Below are 19,455 nucleotides of genomic sequence, written 5' to 3' on the forward strand. Positions count from 1 at the left end.
ATAAGAGAAATCTCTGGTGTTGATAGAAGGCTGGTGGTAGGCGGGAGCTGGTTATGAAGAAATAGGTTAACCATTTGCCTGAGGGGTTTGAAAACAGACTGAGGAAAGTAAATGGGAGAAAAAACTTCCTGTTTGTTTTTATGTAATAGAAGAGAGACAAGCAATTTTTCTTAAAAGGCGGGAACACTGTTTTAACCTCTTGGTTGCTACATGTCTCAACATTACTGCGTTTTCTACTTATCCGTATATTTTTTTTTTGTCTTGTTTTAATCATAACTAGCAAATCAGTTGCTTTCTATAATTTTTAGAGTTTTTCAATCAATCAATCAATCAAATTTATTATCGCCAAGTACATATTACATATATACAAGGAATTCTTTGTGGCAAAGAGGCAACATAATATATAACAACAGATACAACAAGTAACATCTAACAAGACAGATACAGTATATAGTCTACACATGACGATTTAATTGTTGAACAGAGAGTAGATAGAAGCTGTTCATATGGCGGTTGGTACTGCATTTGGGGACTCTGAAGCGACGTCCTGAAGGGAGTAGTTGGAATGAGGAGTGTCCCGGGTGAGAGGGATCGGATGAAATTTTCAATGCGTGGGATCGAATACTCTTATCATAAAGATCCTGGATTTTAGGCAGGGGGGAGCCTATAATTCTCTCTGCTGTTCTGAAAGTCCTTTGTAAGCGGAGTTTGTCATGCGCAGTGGCTCCCCCATACCAGACTATCAGAGAGGAACAAGTCACAGATCTGATGACAGCATTAAAGAATAAGATCAGCAGATTCTTAGACAAACCATATCTTTTCAGCTGGCGCAGGAAGAACATCCTCTGTTGTTGCTTTTCTTATAACAGCATCCACGTTTTTCCCCCATTTAAGATCATGAGAGATGATAACACCAAGGAATTTGGTCTCTGTGACCCTAAGAACCACTTCGTCATGGATGTAGATTGGAAGTATCTCATGTTGATCTTTCCTAAAATGCACAACCATCTCAGCAGTTTTTTTAGTGTTGAGTACAAGATTATTGGCTTTACACCAGTCACATATTCTTTCCACCTCACTCCGATACAAGTCTTCAGCATTTCCCCTGATGAGACCAATCAGTGTCATATGATCGGCAAATTTCAAGATTTTTACTGAGTCTGCTGAAGAGATGCAATCATTCGTATAGAGAGAAAACAGTAACGGGGACAAAACACACCCCTGAGGTGCCCCGATGTTTGTGACCAAGGTGTCCGAAGTGAATGGTCCAACTTTTACACTCTGTATCCTGGCTGTCAGGAAGTTATAAATCCACAAGCATAAGTTGAGAGGGACTCCAAGAGCTACCATTTTCTTATGAAGTAAATTCAGATCAATGGTATTGAACGCTGAGCTAAAGTCCATGAAAAGAATCCGGACATATGAGTGCCGTTCATCTGTATGATCCAAAATGTACTTCAGTGCCAGATTGACAGTGTCGTTTGCCGAACGATTCTCCTTATAGGCAAACTGAAGCGGGTCCCATAGCTTGTGCGTGAATTTTATCAGGTGGGACATCATAATTCTTTCGAAGACTTTCATAGCTACAGATGTGAGTGCTACTGGTCTATAGTCGTTCAACTCAAAGGATCCCACTTTCTTGGGGACAGGGATAATTGTGGAATTTTTCCAACACTGAGGTACAACGCACTCTTTCAGTGACACATTGTATATATTTGTCAGTATAGGGGCAAGCTGGGTAGCACATACTTTCAGACACATTGGAGATACACCATCAGGGCCAGGTGCCTTTTTGACCTTAAGTCCCTTCAGGATGCGTATCACCTCTGCCTCGGAGATCACTACTTGGGTGTTGCACAATGAATGATCTTTATATGAACAGACTGAGGAGCTTAGAGATGAATAGCCACTGTGTGTAGAGCTTGCCTCAAATCTGCAGTAGAATTCATTTAACTCTGCTGCCAGACTTCTGCTGGGGTTCACTATAGTGGGGTGGCTTTTATAATTGGTGACCTCTCTTAATCCTCTCCATGCAGATCTAGTATCTTTTGATGAGAACCTTTCCTCCAGAATCTTTGCATACTCGTGTTTGGCTAACTTGATCTCTTTAGATAGCGAGTTCCTAAGTTTCTTGAATTCAGTAATATCGCCTGCTTTATAAGCCTCCTCTTTTCTCTTACGGATCAACCTGACTTTATTTGTAAACCACGGCTTGTTGTTTCCCCGAAAGTGGACAGATTTGGATGGAATAAACGTGTCTTCACAAAAATGGATATATGAGGACACTGCATCAACCCATTCATCCAGACCCGAGCATGTTTCCTGGAATACCTCCCAGTCCGTGCATTCAAAGCATGCTTGCAGTTGCAATTTTGCCTCCTCAGACCATGTCTTCTTTGTATAAACTGTAGGTTTGGATGTTTTCAACCTTTGCCTGTAGGCTGGAATTAAATGAATTAGACAATGATCTGAAAAGCCCACTGCTGTTATTGTTCACGCAATATAAGCCATCAAGGGTTAAAGACTAGTGATGAGCGCGTATACTCGTTGCTCGGGTTTTCCGGGCATGCTCGGGTGGCCTCCGAGTATTTTAGTGTGCTCAGAGATTTAGTTTTCGTCATCTCAGCTGCATGATTTGCGACTTGCAGACAGGCTGAATACATGTGGGGATTCCCTAACAAACAGGCATTCCTCGCATGTATTCAGCCTGTCTGCAAGTCGCAGATCATGCAGCTGAGATGACGAAAACTAAATCTCCGAGCACAACAAACTACTCGGGAGGAAACCTGAGCATGCTGGGGAAAACCCGAGCAACGAGTATACTCGCTCATCAGTAGTAAAGACATAAGCCAATTCTAAAAGTTAGGAGCCAGTAAAGACACAATATTGAGCCAGGTTTACAGTGCAAATTGGGTTGTGTGAATCTAGCCTTATATGTAATTGTAACCAATGCTGTATCTTCCTGTATAAATCTCTGGTAATATTAGCTCTTGGGCTGAGGTGTATATTTCTGACCACTCCAGGCAGGAGAGGAAGCGGCTCGCCCCATGCCGGAGGGGAAGCGGCTCGCCCCAGGCGGGAGGGGAAGCGGCTCGCCCCAGGCGGGAGGGGAAGCGGCTCGCCCCAGGCGGGAGGGGAAGCGGCTCGCCCCAGGCGGGAGGGGAAGCGGCTCGCCCCAGGCGGGAGGGGAAGCGGCTCGCCCCAGGCGGGAGGGGAAGCGGCTCGCCCCAGGCGGGAGGGGAAGCGGCTCGCCCCAGGCGGGAGGGGAAGCGGCTCGCCCCAGGCGGGAGGGGAAGCGGCTCGCCCCAGGCGGGAGGGGAAGCGGCTCGCCCCAGGCGGGAGGGGAAGCGGCTCGCCCCAGGCGGGAGGGGAAGCGGCTCGCCCCAGGCGGGAGGGGCAGCGGCGCGCCCCAGGCGGGAAGGGAAGCGGCGCGCCCCAGGCGGGAAAGGAAGCGGCTCGCCCCAGGCGGGAGGGGAAGCGGCTCGCCCCAGGCGGGAGAGTCAGCAACACGCTACACCAAGACTGCTACCAAAAGTACAGATATCATTCTGAGATTGTATGAAGACTTTCCAGTAAAATCCTGCTATAGATCCTCATTTGTAGTCTGATTATAGACCTGATGGTAAGATCAGCTACATTAAAGCACCAAAAATCTAAGAAAAAATGTGTTTCTGTATGACCTACAGAGAAATGTAGTATTTTCGTAGCTTATTGATTGTATCATGTCCTATGTTGTTCCTTGTTATTTATGCCATACATTCTGTAATTTTACTCTCCACTAGAAAGTGGGGTTAGTGACCTGAATTAGGATTAGTCAGGATTGGCCTAGACGACACTGGCCATGGTATAACTTTCCCAGCGTTAGGCTAAGGCTATGTGCACACGCTGCGGTTTTGGCCGCTGCGGATCTGCAGCAGTTCTGCAGACACTGTACAGTAGCATGTTATCCTATGTGATTTGCAATCTGCTGTGCACATGCTGCAGATTTTTAATTGCGGAAAAGCTGCGGTTTTCAATCCGCAGAAAGAAATGACATGTCACTTCTTTTCTGCGGATTCTGCTGCGGTTTCCCATCTCCTCCATTGTAGAGGTGATAAACCGCAGGCCAATCCGCAGTGTGTGCATTTGAGGTCCGGCTGCACTTTGAGCAGTAGTGGAGATTACACAACGGTTGGAAGGTGGCGACTTCATGGATTCATGTGGAAAAAAAATCTGTTTGTCTTGTACTTATTTACTTACGTGTAATTTTATGGGCCAACGCATCCAGCAGAGCTGTGTACATGGAGTAGTTGCAGGTCCTTTTAGCACTCTGTAATAGTTATTTATTTTTCCTTGAAGCATGACATGTTCTATTAGATGTGATATTTTTCTGGATTGTGTATGAAATCAGAAAGGTACGGATGTACCGTATGGTCCCATAAACTTACTCGTACTGTGTTTGGCGCTATACTTATTTTCTTGTATGGAAACGTGATATAACTGTGTGTAGGCCCAAATTGCATTTATATTGAAAGATTATTGTGAAGAAATGTTCCTTTCATTTCACCATGATCTTTCAGTGTAAATAGGCAGCCAATCAAAGAATGAGCAAAATGCTAGTTCGTTGGGCGAAATGATTTCTAAGCAGGCTTAAAGGGCATCTGTCTGTAAACTCTACCCTCCTAAGCCATCTATATGAGCATGTAGGTCATAGAAAGATGAATAAAATGATACCTTCATATCTGCAATCTGACTTCTTATTCCAGAGAAATTCACATTTTTCTTAATATGTAAATGAGCTATTAAGATCTATGGGTGGGACGCAGATCTCTGTGAGACGCCGCCTCCAGAGATTATTTTAAATGAAAAGTGGCCTTACCAGTGTGAGTCATGTAGATCAGAAGAGCAGATTGTCACTCATTACATGTCTCACACTAGTAACTCCTTTCATTTACAATAATCTCTGGAGGCAGATTCTTGGAGATTTGTGTCCGGACTATAGATCTTAACAGCTCTTTTAGATGCTAAAAAAATATGTGGATTTATCTGGCATAAGACATCTAGAGGAAGTCAGGGCTGCAGCTGATCTTGGATTTCCTCTTCATACTCAATTCGACAGAAGGTGGGGACAGCAACGTCGGTGCTGATTGGGGGCCGGCGAAACAACAACAGCACGGGAGCCCTGGGAAAGCGAGTGCCAACACCGCGGGAACGGCTCCAACACAGGAGGTGAGTAAAAGCTTTATTTAATGAGGGGCATGACAAGAAGTTGTCCACGTAATGGCCAATTGGTGGTGGCTTAGTGCCACGGTGGGGGCGGTACATGTACATGCACTTTTAGGGTACATTCCCACTGGCTGGATACACAGTGGAAATGTCATTGAAACTGGAGAGAAGATCCACAGTGGAAATTAATCGAATCTCGTGGTTTGAAATTTGCAGCAATCTCCATTTATGCGCTCTCAGTTTCAAAGACTGTTGCATTTTCTCAACAAAATCCACAGCTATTTGTGCCACTGAGAATTTTCCATTATTGGGAGTTTATAGTTCCTGGGTCTTGTGGGATCATATCCTGATTTTCCCTTTTGTACTTTTTGTCACCAGAAATGTAACCGGATCTCCTTTTTTAGGCATATTTCCCTGTAACTCCACTACAGCATCTGTTCCTGTTCTTGATGGAGGAAAGAACAGAACGGAGAATTAACCATGCTTCCTGAGCCTTATTTAGAGACTGAATAAATCATTTGCCTCTATGGGGGTTGTTGACTGTCTCTCTTCCAGGCGGGTCCATTCCAAAAAAAGTGAACATATGCAATTTCATCTAATAAAGACTTGCTGTTCATATGGCTTTTCACCGTCTTTCCGGTTTCCGTAGACCCCGAGCAGCTAAAAGAAGTGAGCTGACCATTCTTTAGGCATTTTTTGCTCTGAAGACGCTCGATACTTCGAAATACAAGTCAATGAAAAGGCTCAAAAGATGCTCCGAAGAGCAGGAAAATGCCAGTACAAAAGATAATCCAAAAGGCATAGAGAAACGGTAAAAAAAAAAACTGTCTAAGCTATGAACAATTGCAGAAAAATACAAAAAAAAAGATGCTTCAGGACCACAAAATCACCAATGTGTCCAAAATCTTTGTAAAGAAATGCTTAAAACAATCTCCATACGAAGATGCCCTAAATACTAAGAATCTGGAAAAAATCAAGCCCATAAAAAAACTGCTTTGATAACGCCAATGTATACATTAGTAATGTTCATACTCGGATTGTTCTTGTTCTGTTGAGGTATCGGTGGCCCTTTGCGTGTGCATCTGACACGGTTATGTAACTATTTCCTAGCTCCCGGCTGTAAGTGAATGAGACGAGGATGCACAGAGCTTGCCATTCAGCCTTCCTGTGAGAAAAGTGCACGCAGCATAATTGAAGGAAATAGACTGTCAAACACTGGCACCTTTCAAAATATTACTGCAAAGCCACGGGCATAAACAAGAGTATGGGATAACCCTTCTGTCGGATGCCAGCAGACAGCCACCACAATCGACGCTACATGTTTTACACGCATGTCGCTGAGGTTCACTTTCTGTGCGATCGTCCATTCAGAAAACATTATGTTGCCATTTTAATTTTTTTTCTTCTTTGGTGAATTGACTGGTTTTTTTTTCTATCACTTGGATTAAACTTGTTGAGTGCATAGATGGAAGAGCTTTTAAAGGAATATGTCACAATATCCTCATTAGACAAGGTCCAGGAGCAAAGACCATTATTGTTTAAACCATTGATTTATATTCCCTCTGAGAGTAGTCAGCTCTTCAAACTCCATCTTTATATTTTAAGCTGCCCATACACCTTAGATGGCCTGTTCGGCTGATAACTACAGTATGTCTCTTGACCGTCTCTGACACTATATGTACATGGACGCCTGGTTGGAGGAGGGTGGAGAAAGTCTTTGCTGGACACCAGTTTACTCCAGACACCTTTGCCATTGTTTATCTTAAACGGATTCAAAAGAAGCAGGCGTTTTGAATTTGAACTGCCAATTGAACGTTGACAATCTGTAAGGTTCTGGATGGAAGGTATGTGCCACAGAGGTGGCTGGGGTCAGTGATGTACAGTACAGACCAAAAGTTTGGACACACCTCATTCAAAGAGTTTTCTTTATTTTCATGACTATGAAAATTGTAGATTCACTCTGAAGGCATCAAAACTATGAATTAACACATGTGGAATTATATTATTAACAAAAAAGTGTGAAACAACTGAAAATATGTCTTATATTCTAGGTTCTTCAAAGTAGCCACCTTTTGCTTTGATTACTGCTTTGCACACTCTTGGCATTCTCTTGATGAGCTTCAAGAGGTAGGCACCGGAAATGGTTTTCACTTCACAGGTGTGCCTTGTCAGGTTTAATAAGTGGGATTTCTTGCCTTATAAATGGGGTTGGGACCATCACTTGTGTTGTACAGAAGTCTGGTGGATAGACAGCTGATAGTCCTACTGAATAGACTGTTAGAATTTGTATTATGGCAAGAAAAAAGCAGCTAAGTAAAGAAAAACGAGTGGCCATCATTACTTTAAGAAATGAAGGTCAGTCCGAGAAATTGGGAAAACTTTGAAAGTGTCCCCAAGTGCAGTGGCAGAAACCATCAAGCGCTACAAAAAAACTGGCTCACATGAGGACCACGCCAGGAAAGGAAGACCAAGAGTCACCTTTGCTGCGGAGGATAAGTTCATCCGAGTCACCAGCCTCAGAAATCGCAGGTTAGCAGCAGCTCAGATTAGAGACCAGGTCAATGCCACACAGAGTTCAACTGTTAAGAGGAGACTTTGAACAGCAGGCCTTCATAGTATAATAGCTGCTAGGAAACCACTGCTAAGGACAGGCAACAAGCAGAAGAGACTTGTTTGGGCTAAAGAACACAAGGAATGGACATTAGACCAGTGGAAATCTGTGCTTTGGTCTGATGAGTCCTAATTTGAGATCTTTGATTCCAATCACCGTGTCTTTGTGCGACGCAGAAAAGGTGAGCGGATGGAGTCTACATGCCTGGTTCCCACCGTGAAGCATGGAGGAGGAGGTGTGATGGTGTGGGGGTGCTTTGCTGGTGACACTGTTGTGAATTTATTAAAAATTGAAGGCATACTGAACCAGCATGGCTACCACAGCATCTTGTAGCGGCATGCTATTCCATCCGGTTTGCATTTAGTTGGACCACATTTATTTTTCAACAGGACAATGACCCCAAACACACCTCCAGACTGTGTAAGGGCTATTTGACCAAGAACGAGAGTGATGGGGTGCTACGCCAGATGACCTGGCCTCCACAGTCACCAGACCTGAACCCAATCGAGATGGTTTGGGGTGAGCTGGACCGCAGAGTGAAGGCAAAAAGGCCAACAAGTGCTAAGCATTTCTGGGAACTCCTTCAAGACTGTTGGAAGACCATTTCCGGTGACTACCTCTTAAAGCTCATCAAGAGAATGCCAGAGTGTGCAAAGCAGTAATCAAAGCAAAAGGTGGCTACTTTGAAGATGTTTTAATTCATAGTTTTGATGCCTTCAGAGTGAATCTACAATTTTCATAGTCATGAAAATAAAGAAAACTCTTTGAATGAGAAGGTGTGTCCAAACTTTTGGTCTGTACTGTAAGTCCCAGGAGCGGTGCACCAGTAACAGTAAGTTACTCAGATGGTTTTAGTTTGACTTGATTTTGGGTCCAGGATATAGTAGCGACCAAAAGAGCTTGGGTGGGAAAGGTTACTCCCATTCTCCAGTCTTGTTCTTACAGTCATAATTAAAGGCAGCTGGACTTGCTTGGGGGGGGGGGGGGTAGTTGTGCTGAGGTTGGAGACAGACTGAGCAGTTTGTTAGCCTTTGTTATAGTCTAAAAGGTTCCTGTGATACCGAGTTGGTGACACTGATTTATTTTTGCCTTACGTGAAAAGGGACTGTTTTCCTATTCATTTGTGTTGAAGAAGCCTGTTTTCATTTTGGAGTTTGGAGATGAAGAAGCACCATAAACTTTATATAAGTGGTCTGTTTTTGCTCTTATTTTATTCCCTCTGCTCCCCTTAATAATATTAAGGGGAGGTGTTTACATAATAACAATGCAGAGCAGCGTAAAGACATGCCCCAGAGGATCTTGGGAGACGCGCCTTATTGGTACAGACCATAAAAATTAGCACTTTAAAGGGGTTCACTACTAGGACAACCCCTTCTTGATCTAAATGTTTGGCCCGATAAAATAAAATGGCCTATACTTTCCTCCTGTGCTGGCGCTGTTCTCTTGATGTCAGCACTGACGTTCCCAAAGCTCTTGTGACACGTGAGTCCGGCGCCCAATCAGCTCTGGCATCACTGTCCCCCGCCTTTTGTCGAATTGAACATGAACAACATGTCCAGCCTGCAGCTGATCTGTGACTTTCTCTTCATGTTCAATTTGACAGGAGGGTGGGGACAGTGATGACAGCGCTGATCGAACTCCTCCCAGGGAATAGAGGAGGAGACAATAGGTCAGGGTGTAGATGCCACTGATATGGCAGCTTAGTGGCAGCAGGCTTATTGTACATTGTACCTTTATGAAGAGATGGGTTTTCAGGTTTGGCTTGAAGCTTTCAAAGGTGTCTGATCTTTTTGGGGTAATGAAATCTTAAGTATTGGGGGATTGCACAGGAGAAATCTTGGACATGATTGAGGAGCAGATAAAGGTCTAGGGAGGACCGGAGATTGTTTGGAGAGGCAGCCGGAGATTCAGCCAGAGATGAATTGATGGGACAGTTACAGGCCTAATATCAAGTCAGTTCCCACCAAATTTAGTATAATTTGTATGGCCAGCTTAAACTTAAACGTTATCAACCACTTATTACTGGGAGATATCACACTACATGCTCACGTATGTATTTTTGGATTCTCATAGCCATGAACTTGAATGGTATCATAGAGGTCTTGGCCCCAAAGTGCTTTATTGTTCATATAAATAGTATTCTTCGTAGAAGCGTATCTGTTTCATCGGAGGTGGCATATTTATTTTAGATGAGTTCTTGTATTTCTGGGAAATGTTGGGAGTGACTAGAACTTGATTTCCTTTGTTTCGGAAGCCTGATTGTGGAATAAAATATTTATCTGAAATGTCTTCATGGTAAAATGTTCCAACGCCAATGTCCAGTTTTGGCAAGGTTTTTCACCTTTTTGTAAATGGGGATTACTAGGTTTTCACCAATGCATTTTAAAAAAAAGTTTTTTATTTCTTTTGTGGGACATTTTGGCCAGTCGTACAATATCAAAATGGAAAGACTGTTTTATGGTTTTTTTTTTTGTTTTTTTTTGTTTAGTGGCATTATATTGGAAAGGACAAAAAAAATTCAGACTTGCAACATTTTCTCCGTCTCATTGGGGGACACAGAGACTGTGGGTGTGTGCTTCTGCCGTCTGGAGGCTGACACTAAGTATACAAAAAAAGAGTTAGCTCCTCCTCCGCATACACCCTCGCCCCCAGACCGGGCGTAACTCAGTTTTTGCTTAGTGTCTGATGGAGGCACACGCAGTCTGGAGCTCCAGACTAGATTTTTTTTTTTTTTTTTTGGTCTCTTTCTATGAAGATAAGATAGGGGCGACGGATCCTATAGAGAGGGTCCGATCTCCCCAAATCATCAACGGGCGACCAGGTGTGAGTAGCCCTCCACGTGTTTTCTCTCCCGCACCGAGGGACACATCTGGGACTTTTCCCCAGACAACCATTTTTCTTTGTTATTTTTCTAAAGAGGTGGCAACGCATCCTGATAAAAGGATTCGGTTCCCCATGAACCCCAGCGGGCGAGCACGTGTGAGTGATCCTCCACGTTGTTACTCTCCTGCAACGTGGGAATGCATTAATGCCCCGACCACCCCTAGGTAGGACACCAGGGGTGGTCCTGGAGGCGCAGGTGAGCCAAGGGAGTGAAGCGTCGAAGACTGGTGCAGTAGCCTCCCCCTCCCGGCCCAGGGATGGGGTTGAGAGCACCACAAGCCCACGGCGCAGAAGCCACAGGGGGGAGGCCCGGCTCACCTCTCTTGTTGATGGGCGTGGAGTGTAGCCAGAGCCCCGTCGGCGGCCGCGCTGTATGGTGAGGCCCGAGCCGCCCGCCGGCCGACTTCCGGGGGTAGCCGGAAGCCCCGCCCACTAACTTCCGGGGGCGGAGAGCGGCAGGCGCGCTCAGTTACCGGGGAGCTCCCGCCCTCCTCCCTCGAACGCCGCACGTGTAGTGCGGCCAGCGGCGGCCGCGGTCCCCGCTGTATGGGGAGGTCCGGAGTTCCGCGCGCCCGCCCGCCGACTTCCGGGGGTAGCCGGAAGTCCCGCCCACTAACTTCCGGGGGCGGAGAACGGCGGGCGCACACAGACACCGGGGAGCTCCGCCCCCTCCCTCTCCTCATTTCCTCGCAAAGTGCGGCCGGAAGCCGCCGCCTATCTCCCGGAGTGCGCCGCAAGTGCCCCGGCGAGTAACGCCGCACGCCCCGTGGAAGAGACGCAAGGTGGACATTACCGGTGGGTGAGTGCAACCCCGTTTCGAGTGCCGCACTAGTGGTCAAGGAAGGGGTTATCCTCCTCCTCCTACCCTACCCTGCAATATGTCTGGCAAAGGGAAAGCTCATTCTTTCCTATATGCTGTTTGCGTTTCCTGTGGGGTCAGGCTGCCTAAGGCGCAGCCAGATAAATTTTGTGAAGCCTGCGAGTCGGAGCGAGCCCAGGAGCCCCCCATTGTTGCAGAGCCCAGAAGTCAGGACCCCCCAGAATGGGTGGTGTCTTTATCACACTCTATGATGTCCCTTACAAGGGCAATTGAGTCTCTTCGAGGCCCGGGCAGGGACAAGGATGGTGGTCTGCCAGCGGAAGACAGCTCGTCCACGTCTCAGGACCCTCCGACCGTTAGAGGCCGCTCCAGCACCAGACAAGCTCTTAGCAAAAGAGCTCGTTCCCCGTCGGCCGGACCCTCTGGGGTTGCGGCGGCGGGTATTAGGGCATCTCGTTCCCCGTCGCCGAGCTCGGGAAGCGAGCAGGATGAGGGCGAGGAGGAGGGAGAGGAGGCCTGAAATCCAGAAAGCCTGGGATACCAAGACTCGGTGGACAGCCTCATTGAGGCAGTCAACCAGACTTTAGAGATCGAGGACGATGTGTCCACGGCCTCAGGTCACAAGGTCTCCTTCAAGAAGACCAGGCGACCGCATAGAAGGTTTGCCACACATCCGGAGTTCGAGGAGCTAGTCCAGAAACATAGGGAACACCCGGATAAGCGTTTTGCAATGCAAAAAGCGCTGCAAGCGAAGTATCCGTTTCCTCCTGAACTCCATAAAGGATGGGTGGAGTCGCCAGTAGTGGACCCACCGGTATCACGTTTGGCGTCAAGATCACTATTGTCGATACCCAGCGGTTCTTCTATCAAGGACCCAACTGATCGCCTTATAGAGGGGCTTGCCCGCTCAGTGTATGAGGCAGCGGGGTCGGCCCTGGCCCCCTCCTTTGCGGCTACTTGGGTGGCTAAGGCCATGGTTTCATGGGCAGACGCTCTGCATAATGCCCTCCAGGACAGAGATCTGCCTGCGGAGGTCTTGGAGGTTACAAATCAGATATCAGGGGCAAGTGATTTTCTCGTCAGCGCCTCTCTGGACGCGGCCGAGTGTTCTGCTGTGGCAGCAGCAAATGCAATCGCCGTTAGGCGAGCATTATGGCTGAGATTATGGAAAGCGGATTCTATCTCCAAAAAATCCTTGACCTCATTGCCTTTTCAGGGCAATCGGTTGTTCGGTGAGAAGCTTGATAAGCTTATCTCAGAAGCCACGGGGGGGAGGAGTAGTTTCCTCCCGCAGCAGAGGACTTGGCCAGCATTCAGGCAGACACAGAGGCGTTTTCGGCCCTTTCGTAACCCCTGGAGGGGGACTTCGGCCAGAGCATCCACCTCCGCAAATGATGGTCAGATTAGGGAAAGGCAAATCTCTTACAGAGCCAATCCGCTGGGCAGAGGCCGAGGCCGTTTGCCCAGAACGAGGGGGGCCAGATCCCAAAAGCCTCCAGCAAAATGACTCGAGGCGCTTCGTACCTACGGACGACAGGGTGGGCGGACGCCTACTAAAGTTCAGCCACGTTTGGGTCGCAGTGACACGCGACGCCTGGGTGGCAGAACTGATATCGTCCGGGTACAAGATAGAGTTTGTCGGACTCCCGCCACGGCGATTCTTTCATTCCCGGTTTTCCGGAACAGGGTCGCAGGCAGAGGGTTTGTTACAGGCCATAATGACGCTACAGCGCAACGGGGTCATTGTCCCAGTGCCGAAAAGCGAAGAGGCACAAGGTTTTTACTCCAACCTGTTTTCGGTCCCCAAAAGAGACGGGCCAGTAAGGCCAGTACTAGATCTAAAAATCCTGAACAAATTCATCAGAGTCAGGCGGTTCCGGATGGAATCCCTCCGTTCGGTCATTGCAGCCATGGATCCAGGGGAGTTCCTGGCCTCGATCGATGTGCAGGATGCATATCTGCACATTCCGATTTTTCCTCCACACCAGAGGTTCCTGCGTTTTGCGATCGGAGGGCGACATTTTCAATTTGTTGCTCTGCCTTTCGGTCTGGCCACTGCTCCCAGAGTCTTTACGAAGATAATGGCGGTGGTTATGGCCATCCTGCATGCTCGGGGCATAACGGTACTACCTTACCTGGACGACCTGTTGGTAAAGGGGCCGTCGTTTCAGGCGTGCCAGGAGAATGTCCGTATCACGCTGGATACTCTGGCCCGTCTAGGCTGGTTAATCAATCAGAGCAAGTCGTCCTTGGTTCCAGCCCAAAGAATTGTGTTCCTAGGCATGATTTTCGATACCTCCCGGGGGCTGGTGATCCTCCCTCAGGACAAGGCGCAAAAAATCAAGCAAGGAGTACGCAACCTTCTGCAGCCGGGCACCAGACCCATCCGGTACGGCATGAGTGTGTTGGGCAGAATGGTGGCGGCGATGGAGGCAATCCCGTTTGCCCAGTTCCATCTCCGTCCGCTTCAGCATGCGCTCTTGTCTGCATGGGACCGGAGGCTGCTTTCTCTCAGTCATCGGTGCAAGTTGTCTCCGCTGGTCCGACATTCACTCCGGTGGTGGACTCGCGACTCGTCCCTGGTCCAGGGGAAACCTTTTCCCCCGGAGCAGTGGTTGGTGGTGACGACCGATGCAAGCCTGCATGGTTGGGGAGCAGTTTTCCAGAGTCACACAGCCCAGGGGCGGTGGTCCATTCAGGAGATAATTCTCCCGATCAACATTCTGGAGATACGGGCAATACGATTGGCCCTGCAACATTTCCAGTGTTTTCTGAGACACCGGCCGGTGCGCATTCAGTCGGACAATGCTACAGCAGTAGCATATGTCAACCATCAAGGGGGCACGCGCAGCCAGGCAGCCATGCGCGAGGTCGGGCTGGTACTGCGTTGGGCAGAGAAGAACCGCGTGGTAATTTCAGCGGTGCACATTCCGGGAGTCGAAAACTGGGCGGCAGATTTTCTCAGCCGACAGAGGGTCGCGGCAGGGGAATGGTCCCTGCACCCCGAGGTTTTTCAACAGATCTGCCAACGGTGGGGGACACCGGACGTGGACCTTATGGCATCCAGAGAGAACGCCAAAGTACAAAGGTTCGTCGCTCGATCCCTCGACCCGCAGGCAATCGCAGCAGACGCTCTGGTGCTTCCGTGGAGCCAGTTTCGTCTCCCGTACTTGTTCCCCCCGCTACCTCTCCTTCCAAGAGTCATCAGGAAGTTAAGGAGAGAGAAGGTTCCAGCAATTCTGCTGGCCCCAGACTGGCCTCGGCGGGCCTGGTATGCAGATCTGGTTCAGCTAGTGGTGGACGTACCCTGGCGTCTCCCAGATCGGCCGGACTTGCTGTCCCAGGGGCCGATCTACCATCCGAACTTAGGGGCCCTGTGTTTGACGGCGTGGCCATTGAATCTTGGCTGTTAACACAGGCAGGATTCAGGCGCGATGTGGTAGCCACGATGGTGAGTGCCCGAAAGCCTTCCTCGGCGAGAGTATATCATCGGACTTGGGAAGTTTTTCCGTTGGTGTAGGGATCGCGGAGTGGCTCCTCTGGTTTTTTCGATCCCCAACGTACTGGCTTTTCTGCAGGCAGGGCTGGACGCAGGATTGGCTCCGAGTTCGCTCAGAACGCAGATCTCGGCTCTGTCGGTGCTTTTCCAACGAAAGGTCGCTTCGGTCTGGCAGGTTAGGACGTTTATGCAGGGGGTCGCACATGTAGTACCCCCCTATAAGGCGCCGACGGAATCATGGGACCTGAACTTGGTGCTCAGGGCCCTTCAAGAGGCTCCTTTCGAACCGTTACAAGAGGTTTCCTTACCTTACCTGTCCAGGAAGGTCGTTTTTCTGGTAGCTATTACGTCTATTAGGCGGGTTTCGGAATTGGCGGCTTTATCTTGTAAACCGCCGTTCCTGACCTTTTATAAGGATAAGGTAGTTTTAAGGCCAGCTCCTCCCTTCTTGCCGAAGGTTGTCTCTGCATTCCATATCAACGAAGACATTGTCTTACCCTCGTTTTGCCCGGCACCGGTGCACAGGGTAGAAAAGGCATTGCACACCTTGGATCTGGTAAGAGCTCTTAGGAGGTATGTGACAAGGACAGCTCCTTTCCGCCGGACAGACTCTCTATTCGTGATCCCAGAAGGGCGGCGGAAGGGGCTCGCTGCGTCCAAAGCGACTTTGGCCAGATGGGTTCGCCTGACGATCCAAGAATCTTATGAAATTAGTGGCACGCCGGTTCCGGCAGGGATCAAGGCACACTCGGCTCGAGCAGTGGGTGCCTCATGGGCACTGCGACACCAAGCTTCAGCGGAACAGGTGTGCAAAGCAGCTACCTGGTCCAGCTTGCATACGTTTGTCAAACATTATAACGTACATACCCAGGCATCCTCGGATGCATGCCTGGGAAGAAAGATTCTCCAGGCAGCAGTTGCGCACCTCTAATCAGGGGCGCAAAATAGCATGGATTGGGTGAGCTAAGATCCCGCCCAGGGACTGCTTTAGAACGTCCCACAGTCTCTGTGTCCCCCAATGAGACGAAGGAGAAACATGGATTTTTGTGAGTACTCACCGTAAAATCCTTTTCTCCGAGACGCTCATTGGGGGACACAGCACCCACCCTACTAGCCAGTTGGCTTTTTGCTTATTTTGAGTTATACAAATCCTTATGTAAGGATCAGGGTGGTCCCTTTTCCAGACGTATAATTTCTTGCCTGAATTTAAGGCGCGTTCTCCTACTGCTTATGCACTAAACTGAGTTACGCCCGGTCTGGGGGCGAGGGTGTATGCGGCGGAGGAGGAGCTAACTCTTTTTTTGTATACTTAGTGTCAGCCTCCAGACGGCAGAAGCACACACCCACAGTCTCTGTGTCCCCCAATGAGCGTCTCGGAGAAAAGGATTTTACGGTGAGTACTCACAAAAATCCATGTTTTTCTTTTCTCTAATGTAGCAATATAGCCACCTGAATGTATCACTTTAATGAAGTCTCTAATTCTGAGTTTAATTATATTAAACATGTACAGATTTATAATGACCTAATGTAATTATTATTATTGCCCAAACTTGACTCCTTTAGACTGTCCAACCTCACACTTGGCATTTATTAGGTATCTGTACATGTGTAATGGTAATGTAGGAATATTTTCTGGTCAAGTGAAAGAGGAAATGAGAACAAAGCAGGAAGAGCAAAAATGGGGGACAGTTTTTTTTCTTTTCTGTGGGTTCGGGAAACTTCTCTTGTGTCTCACTATCCATGTGCCAATCATGCTATCGTCACTGCAGAGGTTACTAATTACCTACTCTGCTCTTGCGCCAATACGGCGTGTTGTTGCTTCAGGAAAATAATCACAGACCAACTCGGCCAACTGAAGTCGTGCGGCATTGAAGACGTGAATAATTTGGCACAGTATGTGTCTTCCTTCTAGATAACTTGTCTTCTTCCTGTTGGCAAGTTTTATCAATTTCCCAACAGCATACACAATGAGATGGACTACAGTAAATGGAGGTATTTTCCTCTCTGCTCCTGCTCTCCTGTCTGCTCTCCTGTCTGCTCTCCTGTCTGCTCTCCTGTCTGCTCTCCTGTCTGCTCGCTTGTCTGCTCGCCTGTCTGCTCGCCTGTCTGCTCGCCTGTCTGCTCCTGTCTGCTCTCCTATCCGTCAAACTGCGTAAGGCATTATTCAATTTATAGTAGCCAACTGTTAGACAATGGCAGGTGCTGTGTATGCTAGGAAGGGAGTATTAGGAAATTTCAGCACTTATCATCCTGTCAGTATACTTTTGAAAAGGAACTGTTGACTTAAAAATAAAGGAAGGCAAGTTGTAACACAGGAGAATAGAGACTGTTTCTGGACTTATTAGTTTTAACTTGTTAGAGGGGATGAGGGCAGGAAGACCATGTCTCTACTCCGGGATTGGGTAAAAATGACAGATACATTTTAAACTCTCACATAACTCCATTGTGCTATATTGGGGGTATAATTGGGTTCATGTAACGTGGAAGTACAATCGTCTGATTACCCTACATTTTCCATACATTGATGTCATAATATAATGGGACTCGTATTCCATGATCAGTTTAGCTTAGCAAATCTAAGGTGGAGTTGATGATTAGATCACTTTGTTCTTTAGGGCAAGTTCTTGAGTACAGCTTTTCGTGTGTCCACACACTTTCCGCCACAAATTAATGAATTGCCAAGAGTAAGACTCACAACCCCAATTCCAGGTATAGTGGAAATATGTCAAAGGGGTTTTGCAATCTCCATTCACATGTATTGTACTGTAAAGTGGCATATTGATATCTGATGACGACACCGCACCTATTCCACAACATGTCAATCTACCGTGAAGTATACATCAGAAATTTGGGACGTTCTATCGTGTGATGGTGCATAATATTCATCAGTTTTTTCCAGTCCAGGTTGCCCTTTTTACCAGCCTCCAGCTCTAATCTTCTCTTTTCTGTTTCTGTCTCTTGCAGTGACAGTTATGCACGCGTGCGAGCTGTGGTGATGACACGAGATGACTCAAGTGGCGGGTGGTTGCCGCTTGCAGGAGGGGGACTCAGCTGTGTCACCGTGTACAAAACTTCCCACCCCGAGGATAACGGTAGTGCAGACTTTCTTGTCCATGGAGAGAGACTCCGAGATAAAACGGTGAGAGAAATTGCACAAGGTGCTGCACCTATTGCATGAGTGGATGTCTTCTAATATAACATTTTGTTTGGTAACTGGGTGTAATCCTTTGAGTAGGAATGACCAAACGTGCTCGGATAAGGTGTTATCATGCTCGGGAGCTAACAGAGTGACTTCGGCGTGCTTGAATAATATGTTTGAGTCATTACGGCTGCATGTCTCGCCGCTGTTCGTCAGCCGCAACACAAGCAGGGATGGCATAACAAACAGGTAATCCCTGCATGTGCGAGACATACAGCCGCGGGGCTAGAACATAGTATTCGAGCATGACGAAGACACTCGGTTAGCACTCTAGTATGCTCAGATAACACCTTATTCAAGCATGTTCGCTCACCACTAATTAGAAGTAGAATTTCGAGTCCCATGCACTGCCCTTCAGACCTCTTGGCCGAAACCAGACTGCTGTCTGTCAGCCCCGATCCCCAACATTGACTGTAGAGTATAGACTGTACACATTGATGGGTTTACTGAATTTAAAATTGTCAGCAGTCCAGTATAAAGGGATTGTCCACAATTTTAAAAAAGGGTCAGCTTTTGTACCAAAACACGATCATTCTTGTCCATCTTCATCGACTGTGTTTGGTATTGCCTATCGGCACCATCCAGCCAATGGCAATGAGTTGCAAATACCAGACCAAACCATTGGTAAATGTGGCGATCCCTCAGGGAAACCAAGCAGATCTTTTTTTTTTTTTTTTTTTTTTTTTTTTTTATAAATCCTGGAAGAATTCATATAATATAAAGAGAATTTAAAGACTGGAGATTTGTTTTGAGATACAGATCATAGTGCTCTGGCACTCATGCGCCATACATCTACGTGACTACTGCAGCCAATCACTGGCCTTAGACATTATGCCTGTATGTACAGCATAAGACCGTTGATGCCAGTGAGTGGCTGTGCGGTTTGAGGGTTTTTTTTGTTTGGTTTTAGAGCGAGTTTCTTGTTTAATTCCTTTTTTTTTTTTGTGCCTTTTTTCGTGATCAATTGCTTAGCCAATTGCAGGGATTTCACCTAATTCATCATTTGTGACTTTTATTTATTTTTTTGCTCAAATGTACTCCATTACCCCATTTAACCATGGATATTTATCTTAATGCAATGCCCTTCACAAAGGGTAAGCAACATAGCAAATCAGAAGAAGTATACTACATTTCTAATTGGAGGTATTTGCTAATATTATTATTATTACACCTACAACATATTGGGATGGGATCTTGGATATGGGAACACCCCTTTAATGTCTGAGATTAGAATACTC

At 47.2% G+C, this 19,455-nt stretch overlaps 1 protein-coding gene across 1 annotated transcript in view; it reads left to right on the forward strand.

The window, feature by feature from the left end:
- SPRED1 (sprouty related EVH1 domain containing 1) overlaps positions 1-19,455 on the forward strand; it is an 88,757-nt gene that overhangs the window by 40,721 nt on the left and 28,581 nt on the right. Inside the window, exon 2 of the mRNA XM_073577889.1 lies at positions 17,983-18,157. Coding sequence (XP_073433990.1) covers positions 17,983-18,157 — 175 coding nt within the window. The remainder of the gene's footprint in view (positions 1-17,982; positions 18,158-19,455) is intronic.

This window comes from Dendrobates tinctorius, unplaced genomic scaffold (genome assembly GCF_039654945.1).
Source record: "Dendrobates tinctorius isolate UK_male_01 unplaced genomic scaffold, ASM3965494v1 ptg000057l, whole genome shotgun sequence".
Lineage (NCBI taxonomy): Eukaryota > Metazoa > Chordata > Amphibia > Anura > Dendrobatidae > Dendrobates > Dendrobates tinctorius.